Below are 19,350 nucleotides of genomic sequence, written 5' to 3' on the forward strand. Positions count from 1 at the left end.
CACACACACACAGTGAGGTGTGAAACATCTGTGTGTCAGAGCTTTTCCTGAAAATGAGCCAAACCCTCCTGAGATGTTCTCCTGGAGGCAGTGGGGGTAAACCAGAGCCATTGTGCTGCCCTCTTTCATAACCTGACAGGCTGGTTTCTGCCTGTGAGTCAAACTAACTGAGAGCACATGATTAAACTCGCCGTATTCAGGTCACGCACGTTTACAGCCGCCGTGATTTAATGCTGACGTCTTGGCCTGATGAGCGCTTGTTGGCAGACGCCAGTAGATGTATGTGATGAAGCCTCCTTAAATGGTTGAGCTGCAGATGTTCTGCTGAGCTCTGCAGCTCCGTTTCTATCGGCTTCCACTCGACCAGCTGAGCTGCACATCATCAGAAACTGTCTGGAGACAGCACTGATTGTACTGAAATAACCTAAATGAACAAGGTTTTTGGGACCTAAAGGACCCTTTGAGCCACGATAGCAACCGACCAGCTCAGTGGAACATCTGCAGACCCGGCTGAGCTGGGATGAGCCCCGGATCAGACGGATCTTTGCTCTACATGTGGAGGCAGCGCATGTTGAACCCTGATGGTGATGCAGCAACAGCAGGCAGAACATTGTTAAAGGCTAAAGTAGCATTTAGCTATCAGGCCCCCTGCTAGGTCACAGCTGTTCTTCTCGCCTCCTGGACCTGCTCAGGGTTTCTCCCTGTTAAAGGGGACTTTTTCCTGCCAGTGTTGGGGTCCAGGCCTGGGTCTCAGTCAAGCCTCGAGAGACGGTTTTAACTGTAACAGACGCCGATGAATTAAAGGGATTTTACGTTGTTAAAATAAGAGCAAATAAACGAAATGCTTTAAATTAAATGTACACAAACTCTGCTGGTGATGACTCAAATGTGGTTGATCCAAACCCTCCTGCCCAGAATGTTTTGCTCACATCTGGACGTTAAGGGCAGTAATTTGATAACGAGGTGGACGCCATGGGTGCAGATGTACTGACAGATAAAGACTTTATTACGTCTCCAGTGGTGGAATGGGCCCAGCAGAGGAGATAACCAACAGATTAGTTAACTAACCGGGACACCTTGGACCCTGGAGGCCATCAGGGACAACATTACACCTCTTCACCAGGACGCGTCTCTCTCCTGTCCACTGTCCTGAGCGCAGGGTGAACCGGGGCCCCCGGGAGCCGGCGTCTTCACACCAGCGCCACAGAGGCCGTTTCTAATTGACAAGAGCATCATTCATGTCTGCAGCGCCGCCACTTTGGCCCCTGGGATCAGCTCACCGCTACCTCCAGGAAAACCTGTGTAGCGTCTTTCAGGATCGTTTAGGGGTTTTATACAAACATGCATATAAATATACACACACTCACACTCATAAATACGTGTGTGTGTGTGTCAATGATGTCATAGAACTTTATTTAATGTACATTGTTCACTGTGTAGAACGTTCTGATAAACGTCTCAGAATCTTATCAGCCCCCGGGGGACGTTCCTGCCTGCTCCAGGCTCTGCGTGTCCTCTCATTTGTACCAAACACTTCACCGAGAAGATCCCCGAATGATTAATAATGACAGAGCAATCACAGCCAAAAGCATTTCTAAGAAGCTGCAGAACTTTCGGATGATTGTGTGGCTCAGCAGAACAGATGTTTGTTGTTTGAGAGGCGCCCTGCAGCTCAGCAGGGGGGCTGCAGCTGGCACACAGAGTCCTGGGGAGTCAAGGCTGCACCCACCCCTGGAGGAGGAACACTGTGTCCCGAGTGTCGCTGCCACGGGCTCATCCACTTCCTGCTCGGTTGCTCAGACAGCTGCTTCCCAGCAGCAGCAGCAGCGCCGCTCCAGAACCGCTGCATTTAAAAAAACACGGCAGACCTGAACACAGCGGCGTCCAAACCCCATATGGGACTGCTTTAAGACATTTTATTGTCAATTCAAGCAGTTCCACGAGACACAAATGTCTCACACCCTCATCAAAATTAACATGATGCAATAAAAAAAACCCACATAATTACAAACTGAACACTGCTGAAATAGGCAACTTGTCTCCCCCTTCTGGCAGTGGGGGGAATTACAGCAGCTTTATCCAGGTGAGTTCCACAGGTGCCCTACAGCCACCACTGAGACCTCTGGCTGAGCTCTGAGGATGCAGGTTGGTCTTCTGTCCTCTCACTCCTGCCTGCTGGGACGTCCATCACCTCCTGTCCTGCCTGCTGGGACGTCCATCACCACCTGTCCTGCCTGCTGGGACGTCCATCACCTCCTGTCCTGCCTGATAGTTCTTCAAGGCCAGTGAGGTCAGCAGCTACCTTCTCTTCCTCATGTCGGCCTCCAGACGAGCCAACTCCTCGTAGGACTTGTAGAAGACGTCCAGCTCCTGGCTGCCCCAGCCCCTCCACACACACAGGCTCCACTCCATGTTTGTTGTAAGAAAACCACAGACAACGGTGTCATTTGTCACCACAGCTGCCTCCTCCAGGTTCCTACGGAAAGAGGAGGACAAGAAAGGAGAGCGTCACCCTCTCTGTGGAGCATCAGGACGTCATCTCCTACTTCAGAGTAAACACAGTGGAGGAGTGAAGGGAATGTTGTGTTTGTATCTGGGAGACAGACCAGCTCTCAACCAGCTTGGAAGGTTGTTCCAGGACTGGTTCTGATCCAGCCCTGGTGTTTCACCACGTTCTAGGACCTACAGCTGCACTGGAGCTGAAGCTTGGATCAGAGAGTGAGAGGGTGAAAGAATGAGAGGGTGAGAGAGAGAGTGGGGGGTGAGAGAGTAAGAGAGCCAATGCCTCAAAGCATCTGAGGGAAAACAAGAACTAGGATGATTGGATGGATGATGGATGGGTGGATGGATGAGGGGTGGGTGGATGGATGGGTGATGGATGGTTGTTGGATGGATGGATGGATGCATGGGTGGGTGGATGGATGATGGGTGGGTGGATGGATGGATGATGGGTGAGTGGATGGATGGGTGGGCGGATGGATGGATGATGGGTGAGTGGATGGATGGATGGGTGGGCGGATGGATGGATGATGGGTGAGTGGATGGATGCATGGTTGGTTGGATGGATGTGGGATGGATGGATGATGGGTGTGTGGATGGATGGATGATGGATGGATGGATGATGGGTGGGTGGATGGATGGATGGTGGATGGATGGATGATGGATGATGGGTGGGTGGATGGTGGGTGGGTGGATGGATGGATGATGGGTGGGTGGATGGATGCATGGTTGGTTGGATGGATGTGGGATGGATGGATGATGGGTGTGTGGATGGATGATGGGTGGGTGGGTGGATGGATGGATGATGGGTGTGTGGATGGATGGATGATGGGTGGGTGGATGGGTGGATGGATGATGGGTGTGTGGATGGATGGATGGATGATGGGTGTGTGGATGGATGATGGGTGGGTGGATGGATGGATGGATGATGGGTGTGTGGATGGATGGATGGGTGGATGGATGATGGGTGTGTGGATGGATGATGGGTGGGTGGATGGATGGATGGATGATGGGTGTGTGGATGGATGATGGGTGTGTGGATGGATGGATGATGGGTGTGTGGATGGATGGATGATGGGTGTGTGGATGGATGGATGGGTGGATGGATGATGGGTGTGTGGATGGATGATGGGTGGGTGGGTGGATGGATGGATGATGGGTGTGTGGATGGATGGATGATGGGTGGGTGGATGGATGGATGGGTGGATGGATGATGGGTGTGTGGATGGATGATGGGTGTGTGGATGGATGGATGGGTGGATGGATGATGGGTGTGTGGATGGATGGATGATGGGTGTGTGGATGGATGGATGATGGGTGTGTGGATGGATGGATGGGTGGATGGATGATGGGTGTGTGGATGGATGATGGGTGTGTGGATGGATGGATGGGTGGATGGATGATGGGTGTGTGGATGGATGGATGATGGATGGGTGGATGGATGAGGGGTGGGTGGATGGATGATGGGTGGGTGGATGAGGGGTGTGTGGATGGATGGATGATGGGTGGGTGGGTGGATGGATGGATGGATGGATGGGTGGGTGGGCGGATGGATGGATGGATGGATGATGGGTGGGTGGATGGATGATGGATGGATGGATGATGGGTGGGTGGATGGATGAGGGTGGGTGGATGGATGATGGGTGGGTGGATGATGGATAATGGATGGATGATGGGTGGGTGGATGGATGGATAATGGATGGATGATGGGTGGGTGGATGGATGGATGATGGGTGGGTGGATGGATGAGGGGTGGGTGGATGGATGATGGATGGGTGGATGGATGATGGGTGGGTGGATGGATGAGGGGTGTGTGGATGGATGATGGGTGGGTGGATGGATGGATAATGGATGGATGATGGATGGATAGATGGATGGATGATGGGTGTGTGGATGGATGGATGATGGGTGGGTGGATGGATGGATGATGGGTGGGTGGATGGATGAGGGATGGGTGTGTGGATGGATGGATGGATGAATGGATGATGGGTGGGTGGATGGATGGATGATGGGTGGGTGGATGGATGATGGATGGATGGATGATGGGTGTGTGGATGGATGATGGGTGGGTGGATGGATGGATAATGGATGGATGATGGGTGTGTGGATGGGTGGATGGATGATGGGTGTGTGGATGGATGATGGGTGGGTGGATGGATGGATAATGGATGGATGATGGGTGGATGGATGGGTGGATGGATGATGGGTGTGTGGATGGATGATGGGTGGGTGGATGGATGGATAATGGATGGATGATGGGTGTGTGGATGGATGGGTGGATGGATGGGTGGGTGGATGGATGATGGGTGTGTGGATGGATGGGTGGATGGATGGATAATGGATGGATGATGGGTGTGTGGATGGATGGGTGGATGGATGATGGGTGTGTGGATGGATGATGGGTGGGTGGATGGATGGATAATGGATGGATGATGGGTGTGTGGATGGATGATGGGTGTGTGGATGGATGATGGGTGTGTGGATGGATGGATGATGGGTGTGTGGATGGATGATGGGTGGGTGGATGGATGGATAATGGATGGATGATGGGTGGGTGGATGGATGATGGATGGATGGATGATGGGTGGGTGGATGGATGATGGGTGGGTGGGTGGATGGATGATGGGTGGGTGGATGGATGGATGGATGGATGGATGATGGGTGGGTGGATGGATGATGGGTGGGTGGATGGATGGATGATGGATGGGTGGATGGATGCATGGTTGGTTGGATGGATGGAGGTCCACATGTTGGTGTGTGAGACGACCCATCTGTGGGACAGGAAGTGACCCGGCAGGGGTTGTGGCCCCGCCCCCTGACCTGGCGACCTGTTCCAGGTGCAGCGTGTAATAACGGCTCATTTAGAGCCTTTATTGGCTGCTGCTAACAGGCCGGGGTCTGAGGACTCCAGGGTGGAAGACCTGCTGGCTCAGCTGCATCAGTCAGGGAGAGCTGAGTGGACCCACCAGAACCAGTGACCAGAACCAGAACCAGTAACCAGACCCAGAACCAGTAACCAGAACCAGTAACTAGTAACCAGTGACCAGAACCAGTAACCAGAACCAGTAACCAGACCCAGAACCAGTAACCCCAGCACTATTCATTCACCCAATATCCATCCATCATCCATCCATCCATCAAACATCCATCCATCCACCCCTCATCCATCCATCACCCACTCATCCATCCAGCATCCATTCATCCACCCATCCATCCATCCATCCATCATCCACCCAACATCCAGCCACCCATCCATCATCCACCCAACATTCACCCATCCATCCATCCATCATCCACCCAACATTCACCCATCCATCCATCCATCCATCCACCCACCCATCATCCACCCAACATTCACCCATCCATCCATCCATCCACCCCTCATCCATCCATCACCCACTCATCCATCCATCCATCCCTCATCCACCCATCCATCCATCCACCCCTCATCCACCCATCCATCCATCCACCCCTCATCCATCCATCACCCACTCATCCATCCATCCATCCCTCATCCACCCATCCATCATCCATCCATCCACCCCTCATCCATCCATCCATCATCCATCCATTCATCATCCACCCATCCATCCAACATCCAGCCACCCATCCATCATCCACCCAACATTCACCCATCCATCCACCCCTCATCCACCCATCCATCCATCATCCACCCATCCATCCAACATCCAGCCACCCATCCATCATCCACCCAACATTCACCCATCCATCCACCCCTCATCCACCCATCCATCATCCATCCATCCATCATCCACCCATCCATCCATCCATCCACCCATCCATCCCTCATCCACCCATCATCCATCCATCCATCCATCCACCCATCCATCCACCCACCCATCATCCATCCATCCATCCATCCATCCATCCATCCATCCATCCAGCCACCCATCCATCATCCACCCATCCATCCATCCATCCCTCATCCATCCATCCCTCATCCACCCATCATCCATCCATCCATCCCTCCATAAACATTAATTAAATAGCCTTTAATCCTCCCAATGATGAAATGAATATTGTGAAAGCAGAAGAAAACATTCATTCACAGAGGAGATGAATCTCTAGAGGTTCCAGGAAAGACTAATGTTCCAGCTGTGTCTTTGATCTGATCTCCAGGAGGTCACCAGGTCACCAGACTCACCCCAGGTCAGCCCAGCTGGGAGGGTGGAGGACGGCAATGACGCGTCCCCTCAGCTGACTGGAACAGGACTGTGTTTCTATGACGATCACGTCTCCTCCACGCCTGCACACACACACCACACACACACACACCAACATCACTGAACCTTACAACATTAAAACTGCTGTGTTGTGTTGTGTTGTGTTGTGTTGTGTTGTGCTGTGTTGTGCTGTGCTGTGTTGTGTTGTGCTGTGTTGTGTTGTGCTGTGCTGTGTTGTGTTGCGTTGCGCTGTGCTGCGTTGTGCTGTGCTGTGTTGTGTTGTGTTGTGTTGTGCTGTGTTGTGTTGTGCTGTGCTGTGTTGTGTTGCGTTGTGTTGTGTTGTGTTGTGCTGTGTTGCGTTGCGTACCTGGGGATCCACACGGTTCTGTTCACTGACAGAACCGTCAGGGCCTGCAGCTGAGCAGAGGGGGTCTGGTCGGTGCTGTCAGGGTCCTGCGGAGGTTCCTGGGCGGGGACGCCCGTCTGGTCGGGCTTCCCGCCCGCGTCCTGCTGGTCTGTTGGAAGCGGGACGCTGCTGCGGCTGACCGGTGAGCCCAGTTCTGAGGTACTGGTGGAGTCGGACCCAGGCGGCTCCAGGGAGCCCTGGGATGATATGGAGCAGTAGTCCGTTAGCGAGTCCTGGTGCTGGATCATCTGAGTTCCGGCGTCCTTGTTGTACACCATCTCCACTTCTCCGCTCTTCCAGTATTCCAGCTTCTCTTCCTGCTCCGTGCCCTCCAGGGCAGCGGCCGTCGCCGTGGAAACCCCCCGCTGAATGGTGAAGACATCCCGGAGAGGGTTGCTGTCTCCACAGCTGCAACAGTGACACAGCGTCAGGGTTAGAGGAGGACAGAGGAGGACAGTGGGTGGACAGAGGAGGACAGTGGGTGGATGGAGGAGGACAGAAGAGGACAGAGGAGGACAGTGGGTGGACAGAGGAGGACAGAGGAGGACAGTGGGTGGATGGAGGAGGACAGAAGAGGACAGAAGAGGATAGAGGAGGACAGAGGGTGGACAGAGGAGAACAGAGGAGGATAGAGGAGGACAGAAGAGGACAGAGGAGGACAGTGGGTGGACAGAGGAGGACAGAGGAGGATAGAGGAGGACAGAGGGTGGACAGAGGAGAACAGAGGAGGACAGAGGAGGATAGAGGAGGACAGAAGAGGACAGAGGAGGATAGAGGAGGACAGAGGGTGGACAGAGGAGAACAGAGGAGGATAGAGGAGGACAGAGGAGGACAGAGGAGGACAGTGGGTGGACGGAGGAGGATAGAGGAGGACAGAGGAGGACAGAAGAGGACAGAGGAGGACAGTGGGTGGACAGAGGAGGACAGAGGAGGATAGAGGAGGACAGAGGAGGACAGTGGGTGGACAGAGGAGGACAGAGGAGGACAGTGGGTGGACAGAGGAGGATAGAGGAGGACAGAGGGTGGACAGAGGAGGACAGTGGGTGGACAGAGGAGGATAGAGGAGGACAGAAGAGGACAGAGGGTGGACAGAGGAGGACAGAAGAGGACAGAGGACAGAAAAAGACAGTGGGTGGACAGAGGGTGGACAGTGGAGGACAGAGGGTGGACAGAGGAGGACAGTGGAGCAGTGGGTGGGCAGAGGAGGACAGTGGAGGACAGAGGGTGGACAGAGGAGGACAGTGGACAGAGGAGGACAGAGGGTGGACAGAGGAGGACAGAGGAGCAGTGGGTGGGCAGAAGAGGACAGAGGAGAACAGAGGAGGACAGAGGGTGGACAGAGGGTGGACAGAGGAGAACAGAGGAGGACAGTGGGTGGACAGAGGAGGACAGAGGGTGGACAGAGGAGGACAGAGGGTGGACAGAGGAGGACAGAGGGTGGACAGAGGAGGACAGTGGAGCAGTGGGTGGGCAGAGGAGGACAGAGGAGCAGTGGGTGGACAGAGGAGGACAATGGGTGGACTGGCGGCTCACCAGTACTGGGCACACAGCTGGTAGGACGCAGCGTGGTAGAGCAGCAGCATGTTGGCGTGGTCATCCAGCATCCAGACCGCCTCCTCTTCCCACGCACAAAAGCTGGTCGTCATGGATACAACGGAGGACGGGGGCACGTACGGATCCAGCCTACGGACCACACGGAGGCTCCAGCAGTCGAGGACCAGCACCCCGGGACCGTTGGAGAACCACAGCTGATGAGCACAGGGAGAGGAGGCGAAGGTGGGCATGAAGGACGCCAGCTGGCCTCGTGCTGAACACCTGCCTGCTCACCTGAGAGCCGCTGCCCACCAGAACCATGCACCTCACTGGGTACGGGTTCTGTCTGGGATCCGAGTCCTTCAGACCGAACATCGTCTTGTTGAGGGTGTGAGAACACAGGTAGGCTTCGCCCTCCACAGGAAGTCCGTCCAGCAGGCTGTAGACCGCCACCAGCCCGTCAGACATGCCTGCAAACACCCGAGCCGGGTTCTGGAGGAGCCAGGGAGGAAAGGTCCGTTGGCTGGTTCCGTAGCGTGTGAGCAAGAATCTATATTAAATAACAGTGACCCTAGACACCGGCGTGTGTGTGTGTCACCTGTTCTCGCTCTGGGACAGGACAGAGGCAGGTGATGATGGCGGGACAGGAGAAGAGCTTCTGAGGCTGGCTCAGGGGACACATGTCCTTCAGACTGTAGATGAACACTTCCTGGTCCTGCCACACAGACACACACCTCATCAGAGAGGTGGAAGACGGCGGAGCCATCCGCTTATCGGGTCACCTGGAGACAACACGTAACCATGACAACGTGAGACCGACCTCAGTGGTCATCCACAGAGTGTTTCCCATCTTCATCTGGCAGCTGATGCGACTGCCTGGACACGAGATCCTCTTCACCTCCATGTTGCCCTTCTCCACGTTGACAATACTGTAGTTCCTACACACACACACACACACACACACACATTACTCATCACTCCAGACCTCTCTGGCTGTGAGTGTGAGTGTGTGTGTGTGTGTGTGCACATGTTAAAATAAAGATTCTTAGAACTGTTATTGGAAACACTGGGATAAACTGGACAGATCTATTTTACATTCAACGATAAAATATTTGCCCCCCCAAGACACACACACACACACGCACACGCACACACACACACACACACAGAACAAACCTGCTGTCCTTGTCACCGCTCCAGAACACGGCGCTGTAGCCCTGCAGAGGGGACAAGAAGAGCTGGGCGTGGCTGTCACAGGACAGGACATATCTGAGGGAGGGGAAACCGGGCTGCTGCATCTGCCTCAGACACTGGAGGGCCACTGGTCTCTGTGGTCACACACACACACACACACACACACACTAGGATCAAATGTTCATTTCCTGTTCCCAGCTCCAGGTGTGTCCCAGCTGATCGGGCTTTAAACCGACTGAAACCAGGACGACCACGTGGACCCGAGCAGCACGATGACGACTGAAGAGCACATTACGGAGAGAAAACAAGCTTTTAACGAACAAAATCAGAAAGTCCAGGATCAGGAAATAACATCTCTGACCCACAAAGTAGTGAAAAGGACTCGGGGATGTTGAAGGAGCCCTGAGCGGCCCCGTCGAGGGAGCGCACAGTTCGAAGCGTTGGCGGTCGTTGACGACCACAAAGGTCGTGACCACGAGGCAGGAAGCAGCTGTCTGATGCTATTTGAGTGATCTGGAAGGACAAGGTCAGAGAGGAGAGGCCCCCACCTTCTCAGGCTTGGTATCCCAACATTCGGTCAGCAAGGTCTGGAGACAGCAGAACTGGACTTCTTCTGGGCTGCCTAGCAACGGTCGGATGCCTTTGGAGAGTTTCTTAGCTATCTGGAGCTGGTGGTGTCCCAGTGAAGGCCTCCTTCCTGTCAGCAACTCGTACAGCAACATGCCATAGGAGAACATGTCCACCTACAGAACAAAGAGCACCCACTCAGGAAGGGGGGACTCTCTGGACCCAGCATCTTCAGGGGTCTCCACCCAGCTGCTCCTGGTGCCTCCTCAAACACTCTCAGCTTTAGTGGAGCCACAATCCAACACTAATGTCAACAACAGACACATTTAGGACCAGACAAGGTTCTAGGAACAACTAGTAGCTGCTTAACTAACGTAAACCAGCACTTCAGGCCCTGACAGTCGCTCATTATAGCGAAGCTCGGTGGAGATCAGTGAAGCTTTGAGCCATCATCAAGGATGACTCCCACACACGTGACTTCAGGTGGGAAATGTTCCTCCATGGACCCACAGAACCACACAACTGTGTCCGTCCTGATCCTCTACCCTGGAAACGCAGGTTTACTCTTCATCAGGAGAGAATTTCCACTCTGCCCTCATTCTGTCTGGTGGGTAATTATTTATGGGAAGCATTGTTTTGGAGGAGTGACGGGCTTAAATGCAGGATGTCAAAGTCAAAAGTGTCTCTTTGTGTTCTGGACTGCTGGTTCTGGAGGGTTAGGGTGAACTTTAGGACAGTGACTGATAAAGTGGCGTCCTGGTTCCTGTGTCCTCCAGGCCAGCTGAAGCAGGCGGAGGCTCTAAATATTTGCATTCTTGCACAGTGGAAAGTTTTAAAGTGAAAGAACCTTTCAGTCATGGCTCTAACGGTTCTGACCCGAATTAGCTGTGGGTCAGCATTAAACTGGGCCATTATAAGCCTGTTTTCATCTGCACTGGGAACTGTGGTGAGGGTGAGACAGAGCTGGGAACTGTGGTGAGGGTGAGACAGAGCTGGGAACTGTGGTGAGGGTGAGACGGGGCTCACTGGGAACTGTGGTGAGGGTGAGACGGGGCTCACTGGGAACTGTGGTGAGGGTGAGACGGAGCTCAGTGGGAACTGTGGTGAGGGTGAGACGGGGCTCACTGGGAACTGTGGTGAGGGTGAGACGGAGCTCAGTGGGAACTGTGGTGAGGGTGAGACAGAGCTGGGAACTGTGGTGAGGGTGAGATGGGGCTCACTGGGAACTGTGGTGAGGGTGAGACGGGGCTCACTGGGAACTGTGGTGAGGGTGAGACGGGGCTCACTGGGAACTGTGGTGAGGGTGAGACGGGGCTCACTGGGAACTGTGGTGAGGGTGAGACGGGGCTCACTGGGAACTGTGGTGAGGGTGAGACGGGGCTCACTGGGAACTGTGGTGAGGGTGAGACAACATCCATGGAGGGCAGCAGCTTTAAATCCTCAGCTGGGACATGTGAAATGAACTCTTCCCACAGTGTGGACTGAACCATCTCCAGCACTAACAGGTCCCAACATCTGCATCATGTGACCGCGCATCACATGACAGTGACCACATGTTTGACCCTTTAGTTGTATACACTGGCATATTCCTCGCGCACGTGTGCATCCATCTCGCTGCTGAGGATCTGTACCTTCTCATCATAAACGATGCCGGGTCGGACCTCCGGAGCCTGGTAGCCCGGTGTTCCCTCCACCCCCAGCACGCCCTCGTGGAAGGACTGTCTGGAGATGCCGTAGTCGGACAGCTTGATGTTGACCACATCCCGCTCCTACAAAAGAGTTTCCTTGGTGTGAAGGACTGAAGCAGCTGTATGTTTAATCCAGTCACGTGGTTCCAAACGTGCTCTGGACCTCCTACAGGTTACATACGCACCTCCAGCGACCACACCAGGATATTGTCTGATTTGAGGTCACAGAAGATGATGCTCTTCCTGTGCAGATAAGCCAGTCCTGCTGCAATCTGATAGGCCACTTTGAAGGTCATCATGTGGCCGAGGGGCACGTAGCCGCGACCTGCAACCGTGACACAAGAGCCGCGCTTTGACCGACACCGAAGCCCGTCGAGCTGCGAAAGGGCGCCGCGCCACCTACCTCTGCCTTTGCGCTTCTCCTCCAGAACCGTGTTGAGGCTCCCCAGGGGGGCCAACTGGAGGGCGAAGCAGAGCGGGTGGATGTTGATGCCCACCAGGTAGACGATGCAGGGGTGCTGCAGGGAGCGCAGCATGCTGGCCTCCTGCCGGAACTCCGTGAAGCTGCGGTGAGCATCGGCGGAGCGCAGGTGTCTGACCATGGTGTCTGGGACAGAAAGGAGACACCGTGCTGGGAGGACCCGCCGGGGCAGCTGGGGTAACAAGGGGCAACAGGGGTCTTTACCTGCGTCGCTGCTGGCCGGCTGCTTCTGACACTTCTTGAAGTGGAAGCGTTTGATGGCCACGGGGCAGCGACGGTAGCGAGCCCGGTAGATGACGGTCCCACTGCCTCCCTGGCCCAGGATGTGACTCTCCTCCTCAGAGTACTCCAGCTGGGCCCTCTCCAGAAACAACCTAACACACACACACACAGGCATTACAAGAACTTTAAACAACACTTGACATTATTTAGTAAAAATAATCAAATCTGTCACGAAAAACAACCCCTCTAGAATGTGGTCCAGGCAGTTTGAACGCTCCCAAATAAGATGCGATTCCTTTAAATGTGAGACGTTACCGTGCAGGGAAGTCAGTCATGAAGAGCTCAGGGACCAGCTCCTGGAGCAGGACTGGTTTCTCCACGTGTTGAGGGCAGCTGATGTGTTCGTTCTCCACTGCAGCCAGCACGCAGTCCTCCATGTTAAAGTAGTGGACCTCAGCTTTATCTGCTGGACTCTGAGGGCCGAGGGAGGCGCAGAGGGGACAAGGAGCGTACTGCTCCACCAGCAGGCTCCCGTCACTTTCACTGGCTGTCAGAGCTTCAACACACAGACAGGAAGTTCCTGAACTTTGGCTTCGACACGTCAGAATATAAATGATTCAGTGGGCCACAGGTCTTGACCCTGGCCTCAGAAGATGTGAGGATTTCAAGCCTAATGAGTGAAATCACAACAGATTATTCAGGGTGGTCCACGGAGCCGTGCACTGACCAGGGAACCACTGCTCAATCAGGCTGTGAACGTGGTCGGTGATGAACGCCATGGCGGAGAAATCTCTCATGTCGGACTGGCAGATGATCTTGATGCCTCCGCTCTTCTTCCTCCTCCAGCTGATATCTGACGACTCCACACTGGAAAAAAAAAGATCCCACACACGCCGGCAGGTCAGTTCTCGGGGAATCGCTGCCGCGGCCTCCCCGTCAGTGTTTGAGCACACGTGCACGCGAGCGTGTGCACCCTTTGATTGTGCAGACCTCAGGTAGCCCCCCTGAAAGGTGACCAGCAGCCCCTCCTTCCAGTAGATGGTCTGGTTGCGCCGGACTCTGAAGGTGCTGCAGCGGTTCCTCTGCTGAGTTCCAGCGAAGGTGTATAGTGCAGAGTGACTGTTGCGGGGGTTCTTAGTGTTCCTCTTGGGTTCAAACGACTGCACACACACACACACACACACACACACACACACACACACACACACACACACACACACACACACACACACACACACACACACACACACACACACACACACACACACACAGGCTCAGGTGAGGACATGTGGGGAAGCTGCTCGGTGCAGCAGGTGAAGCCAGAGGAACCACCTGCAGGTCCATCTCCTTGAGGCTGATGAGCATCCGGGCAATGAAGCGCTCCCAGAACCCGGCAGGAACAAAGCTCATCTTTATTAGTCGCTGTAGTGTGTTGTTGGTCTGCTGGCGGAAGCCGTGGATGTCCACAGCTGGTTTGTAAGGGAGAAGGTGCGGCAACAAATAACTGTGAACAGTGGAAGGAGAACATGGGAAATCACTACTGGGTTTCCAGAACCAAGAGAGATCATTGTAGACTGTTTCTGTCAGTCAGAACAACCGATAGAACTTTGTAGACGCAGCAAAGCTCGGGAGCTACGCTAGTCCTGGATGCTACAGGACCTACAGACAGACAGTTACCTGTCGTTGGCCACCGGGAGCGCGATCTCAAACTTGGCTAGAAACTGGAAGTACTGCTCCTCGTTCTGCTGAGTGAAGCCCGTTCCTACCAGCAGCATCTGAAATGAGGAAGTCATCAAAAGGGTTCTTAACTGTCCGATCAGGCTGCCACACGCTGGGCTAGAACCAGGTCAGTCACAACCATCCCAGTATGGCTTTAGATCAGCTTAGAGGAAGAACCCAAAGCAAGGTTCTTCAGCATCAAACTCACTCTCAGGTCCTCAGCTTGGATGACTCCGTTTCTGGCCACGGCCCGAGATGACTTGAGATGCATGATCCTCTCCAGGCATTCAGACAGCCAGACGGGACACAGGAAGTAGAGGGTGCACAGGCCGTGACTGGTGTCGGGGAAGTGCAGCAGAGCTCCGGTCTCTATCAAGAAGCTGATGGCTGGTGATGGAGAGACGAGCAGAGACGAGCAGAGACATGAAGGGCAGGTGGACACGGGGACACCATAGAAAAATACACATCTCTCCCCAAGCAGGGTGGTTCCCGCGGCTAGCAGCAATGAGCTAGTCACTGTACCAGTCTGCAGGTCCTCGTAGCCTCTGATGTCACTTCCTGGGTCTTGTTCAACAAGGGTCTGGAGCTGGGACTCAGTGATGTACTGGACCTCCCCCTGAGCTGCCCGCCTCTGCTTCTCCGCCAGCACGGCTTTCTGAAGCGTCAGGTAGCTCCTGGGGATCTGATAGTCAGAGTTTCAGGCCTCATTTAAACATTTCCATCTGACCAGAATGTAAAGGACGCCTCTCCAGCCGTGGCCGGTCCCGACTCACCAGTCTGCCCAGCAGCTTGTTGCCAAACACGGAGCTGCTGCTGTCCTTCATGGAGAGAGCCACCTGGTAGATCAGCTTCTTCAGCCCATCCACCCCCTCTAAGGTCTTACAGGACACTTCACTGGCAACACACACGCACACACACACGTTTACGCCTAATATTGTTGGGCTGTTCCGTTCCCACCGAGCTGGGAAACTAAACTAACACATAGCTTTTTAAAGAATGAGGTTTAAACCCCAGCGTGTGTGGTCTCCAGGGCTTTATCCATGAGAAGAGTGAGGAGCGCTTACTGCAGATGTTTCCAGGTGATGTCCGGGTACCCAGAGGCTCGGGCACCCGACGGGGATCGGCACAGAGCAAAGATGTGAGCCCTGAGGGTGGCCAGTCTCTCGGTGCGAAAGTTGGTGTCGATGAGGTCCAAATGAGTCCCCACAATCACCACGGCAGAGTTTGGAGCTCTGGCCTTCAGGTCAGAGAGAAAAGGCGCCCTTTACGATGCGTTCAAGGGAATCGGACACAGCAGTGCTGGACGGGGAGGGGACGGGTACGTCCACACGCCCCCCACCAGAGGACTCCGACACACGTTCAGAGCGTCTGTCGGGTCTCCTCACCGCAGAAACTACCGTCCACGGGTAGTTAACGGGGAGATCAGCTGGTTTTACACCAGTTTTAATCCAAAACGTTTCTGGTCAAGCAAAAACGGCTGTTTTCACGAGTGTTGATGGTGTGAACGTGGCAGATACTCCGACGCTTCACCTCTATGTTGAGCAGCCATGTCTGCAGGTTGCTCACAGCCTCCTGTCCCAGAGCCAGGTTCCAGATCACCACGTACAGGGCTTTGTCCGTGAAGAAGCACTGGTTGACCGTGGACATGCTGGCGGGACCGCCGATGTCCCACACGCTGAAGGTCACCGAATCCTTCTGTGAGAGGCAGGAGACAACCTGTGTTATGACTAGATGATGGAGGAAAACACCAGCCAAGTTCCTCAGTTCATGCTGCACGTGCGAGTCTTGGGTTGTGCTGACGTTTTTGCCTCCGTTGGGGTTGTCCAGCTCCCAGGTGGAGGTGCGGATGCTGCACTCGGCCGGGGTGAAGGGAGCGGCCTTGCCTGTCTGCAGGACCTCCAGCAGGGCGGTCTTGCCCTGCCTCGGGGGGCCGATCACCAACATCTTCAGCAGTCTGAAGTGCTCCGCCTTTCGAAGCTGAGCCCGGAGGAAAGCCAGGATAGAAATGGAACCTTGTAGAACACAGAACAAGGAGCAGACGATTCAACAATTACTGCAGAATCTGTTGGATTGTTTGGTTGCATTTATTCCTCAGTGTTTGGAGCAGCAGGTTCTGGAGCTCTTCTCCACCAACAGGAGCTGGAATCATTGGGCCCAGCCCTCCGCTCCCCAGAACCTGGTTCAGGGTTCTATAAGGACTGTGGAGAGACCCTCTCCATTTTAATGTATTCGAATTAAAGATTAAACTGTCGATGATGAAAGAATTGACTCAAGTTTGAAAACAGACAACTTTATAGAGAAATAAATGAGGTCAACAGTATAGAAATGCTATATAGAAATAATGGACTCTAAAAATAACATTCTGCTAGTGTCTAAAGGTAATAAATGGATCGCCCTCGTCCTCAGCGTGTTCTGACATCAGCTACTCAAGTCTACTTTTCCTTGGTAGGATAATGAGACATTTTAAAGCCCGTTAGGACATTTGATACCTTCTTTTCTGATGTCCTGGGGGACATTTGTGACGGGGAGGTTTTCAATGTCCAGCTGCCACAGGTTGGAGAGCTGGGCCAGCTCAGCCGGAAGCTCCCGAATCCCAGAATTACTGTGGGGACCAGAACCAACAACACAGACAGACAAGAAGGTTCTGTTAGCCCCAACCGCAGCAAAGTCCAAGATAAACGTCTCCCATGCTGGAGACTATTGGGTGGAACATCTGGACTTAAATAGAAGGGATCTGCTGCTAATGGAAGGAGGTCGCTGTTGGCAACAGCAGCAGATGTGAATCCTTAAAACAGCTGCCAACAGCTGGATTAGGCCCGATTTCATACCAGGCAAAGGTTCCCAAGAACTGCAATCATATGGTAGCAGACGTGGGGGAGGGGGGGGTTGTAGAGTCGATGCATTTCTCCATTTATTTTTCTTTCTAACCAGTTAAACTGACATTATTATCATGTTAATTTAACTGGAAGATGCGGGAGATGAATACTAGAGTAAAACCCTTTAAATATGTGTCCGATCTTACTTAAAGGGAAGCCAGAGACGGTGCTGTACACCTGCGGTCTGGTCCTAAACACGTCGGGACGGATCAGCGCGTGAGGAAGGAGGCGCATTAGGAGCCGAGAGGCTAGAGGAGGACACTAACTTGGAGAGGTAGAGCTCGGTCAGGCTGTGCAGGCCACACACCGACTGAGGAACAGAGTCCAGCTGGTTGTCGTTCAGGTGAAGCACTTCCAGCGAGTCCCGTAGAATGGCGGGGAACTCTATGGAACAGGCTGCAGAAGCACAGCAGAGAACAGGTGTTACTCCACATGAGGTGAGGGGAGACCGGCAGCTTCAAAGACCCTGAAGATTCAGCTAAACCATCACAGGGGCACTGAAAACATAAGGATCCGATGAAGATGCTGGAGACCTAGAAACGGCCACGTTTCAGAGGGTTCGGTACCTGGATCGGGGTCCCTCCTGCTGCGTGTCGTCAGAAAGGCCAGCCTCCTGGTTTTAGGCACCTCCTGGGTTCTAGAGGAGAGTCTGACATGAAGCGAGCAAGCCAAGAAATGTTGCATCTTGTTTGTGATTGCGCCAGAATCCTGGACCTGGCCCATCTCAAGGTTCTGACGGCCCACCTCACACCCACATGGCCCACAGAGCCTAGAGTAATCTACACATCAGGTAGGGGGACCGCCCCGGACAAAGGGTGATCTTTCTTTAGAGCTTTAAAACCAGTTGGTGTCTGATGATGTTGGGATCCTGCTCCAGAGGAGACCTGGTCCCCCCTCAGCTTGAACCTGGTCTGGGCTCCATGGGGAGCAGGTTACCAGCTGAGCTGATGCAGGAAGGATTCTAGTGAGAGGCAGGAAGGAACAAGGCCAGTAAGAGGCTTAAAAGCGAGTCAAACTCGTCTTCTAGGAGGTTCAGGCCATCCAGGAATTGGAGGAGCAGCGTGATGGAATGAGAGTCTTTCTTTTTAGAGGCAGGTAAATCTGTGTATCGTCTGCATAGTCCTGGTGGCTACACTGGGCTTCTGAAGCACGGAGCCCAGATGGGCCTAGAACCGAGCCCTGTGGGACTCCACACAAGAGAGGAATGAAGGCAGACTCATGGTCATCAAGGCAGACACAAAAAGATCTGAACCAGTCTAGAGCTGAGTCCCTAACACCCAACCGGTGCCCCAGGTGGACCACACCAGCAGCAGCAGAACCACTTCGTGGACGATCCAGACCAGGTTTAAGAACCAAAGGTGGCACCAGCACAGGTGTCCAGGACCTTTGAGAGACCAACAGTGAGGGGTCTGGACAGGACCTGTAGTTACAGTCCTGTTGGTAGTTACAGCCCTGTTGGTAGTTACAGCCCTGCTGGTAGTTACAGCCCTGTTGGTAGTTACAGCCCTGTTGGTAGTTACAGCCCCGTTGGTAGTTACAGCCCCGCTGGTAGTTACAGCCCCGCTGGTAGTTACAGCCCCGTTGGTAGTCACAGCCCCGCTGGTAGTTACAGTCCTGCTGGTAGTTACAGCCCTGCTGGTAGTTACAGCCCCGCTGGTAGTTACAGTCCCGCTGGTAGTTACAGTCCTGCTGGTAGTTACAGCCCTGCTGGTAGTCACAGCCCCGTTGGTAGTTACAGTCCTGCTGGTAGTTACAGTCCTGCTGGTAGTTACAGCCCTGCTGGTAGTTACAGCCCTGCTGGTAGTCACAGCCCCGTTGGTAGTTACAGTCCTGCTGGTAGTTACAGTCCTGCTGGTAGTTACAGTCCCGCTGGTAGTTACAGTCCCGCTGGTAGTTACAGTCCCGCTGGTAGTTACAGCCCCGTTGGTAGTTACAGTCCTGCTGGTAGTTACAGTCCTGCTGGTAGTTACAGTCCTGCTGG

General features: G+C 53.9%; 1 protein-coding gene across 9 annotated transcripts in view; it reads right to left on the reverse strand.

Annotated features, from left to right (window-relative positions):
- Nucleotides 1-1,896: 1,896 nt before the first annotated feature.
- LOC101067434 (leucine-rich repeat serine/threonine-protein kinase 1-like) overlaps nucleotides 1,897-19,350 on the reverse strand; it is a 28,740-nt gene continuing 11,286 nt past the window's right edge. For 7 of the 9 annotated variants that reach the window (XM_029845773.1, XM_029845775.1, XM_029845774.1 and 4 more), the window contains 27 exons: nucleotides 17,936-18,006; nucleotides 17,636-17,765; nucleotides 16,983-17,095; nucleotides 16,294-16,505; nucleotides 16,024-16,188; nucleotides 15,558-15,730; nucleotides 15,267-15,387; nucleotides 15,016-15,175; nucleotides 14,702-14,880; nucleotides 14,452-14,549; nucleotides 14,107-14,278; nucleotides 13,765-13,934; nucleotides 13,502-13,641; nucleotides 13,090-13,330; nucleotides 12,757-12,926; nucleotides 12,475-12,678; nucleotides 12,257-12,396; nucleotides 12,015-12,152; nucleotides 10,365-10,559; nucleotides 9,799-9,950; nucleotides 9,443-9,560; nucleotides 9,221-9,337; nucleotides 8,917-9,114; nucleotides 8,623-8,837; nucleotides 7,051-7,497; nucleotides 6,665-6,766; nucleotides 1,897-2,476 (listed from right to left, as the gene is read on the reverse strand). In XM_029845773.1, the coding sequence (XP_029701633.1) occupies nucleotides 2,299-2,476; nucleotides 6,665-6,766; nucleotides 7,051-7,497; nucleotides 8,623-8,837; nucleotides 8,917-9,114; nucleotides 9,221-9,337; nucleotides 9,443-9,560; nucleotides 9,799-9,950; nucleotides 10,365-10,559; nucleotides 12,015-12,152; nucleotides 12,257-12,396; nucleotides 12,475-12,678; nucleotides 12,757-12,926; nucleotides 13,090-13,330; nucleotides 13,502-13,641; nucleotides 13,765-13,934; nucleotides 14,107-14,278; nucleotides 14,452-14,549; nucleotides 14,702-14,880; nucleotides 15,016-15,175; nucleotides 15,267-15,387; nucleotides 15,558-15,730; nucleotides 16,024-16,188; nucleotides 16,294-16,505; nucleotides 16,983-17,095; nucleotides 17,636-17,765; nucleotides 17,936-18,006 (4,519 nt within the window). In that variant the 3' untranslated portion in view covers nucleotides 1,897-2,298. The remainder of the gene's footprint in view (nucleotides 2,477-6,664; nucleotides 6,767-7,050; nucleotides 7,498-8,622; nucleotides 8,838-8,916; nucleotides 9,115-9,220; nucleotides 9,338-9,442; nucleotides 9,561-9,798; nucleotides 9,951-10,364; nucleotides 10,560-12,014; nucleotides 12,153-12,256; nucleotides 12,397-12,474; nucleotides 12,679-12,756; nucleotides 12,927-13,089; nucleotides 13,331-13,501; nucleotides 13,642-13,764; nucleotides 13,935-14,106; nucleotides 14,279-14,451; nucleotides 14,550-14,701; nucleotides 14,881-15,015; nucleotides 15,176-15,266; nucleotides 15,388-15,557; nucleotides 15,731-16,023; nucleotides 16,189-16,293; nucleotides 16,506-16,982; nucleotides 17,096-17,635; nucleotides 17,766-17,935; nucleotides 18,007-19,350) is intronic. The other 2 variants (XR_003890420.1, XM_029845780.1) reach the window with 2 other exon arrangements.

Source organism: Takifugu rubripes, chromosome 13, assembly GCF_901000725.2.
Source record: "Takifugu rubripes chromosome 13, fTakRub1.2, whole genome shotgun sequence".
NCBI lineage: Eukaryota > Metazoa > Chordata > Actinopteri > Tetraodontiformes > Tetraodontidae > Takifugu > Takifugu rubripes.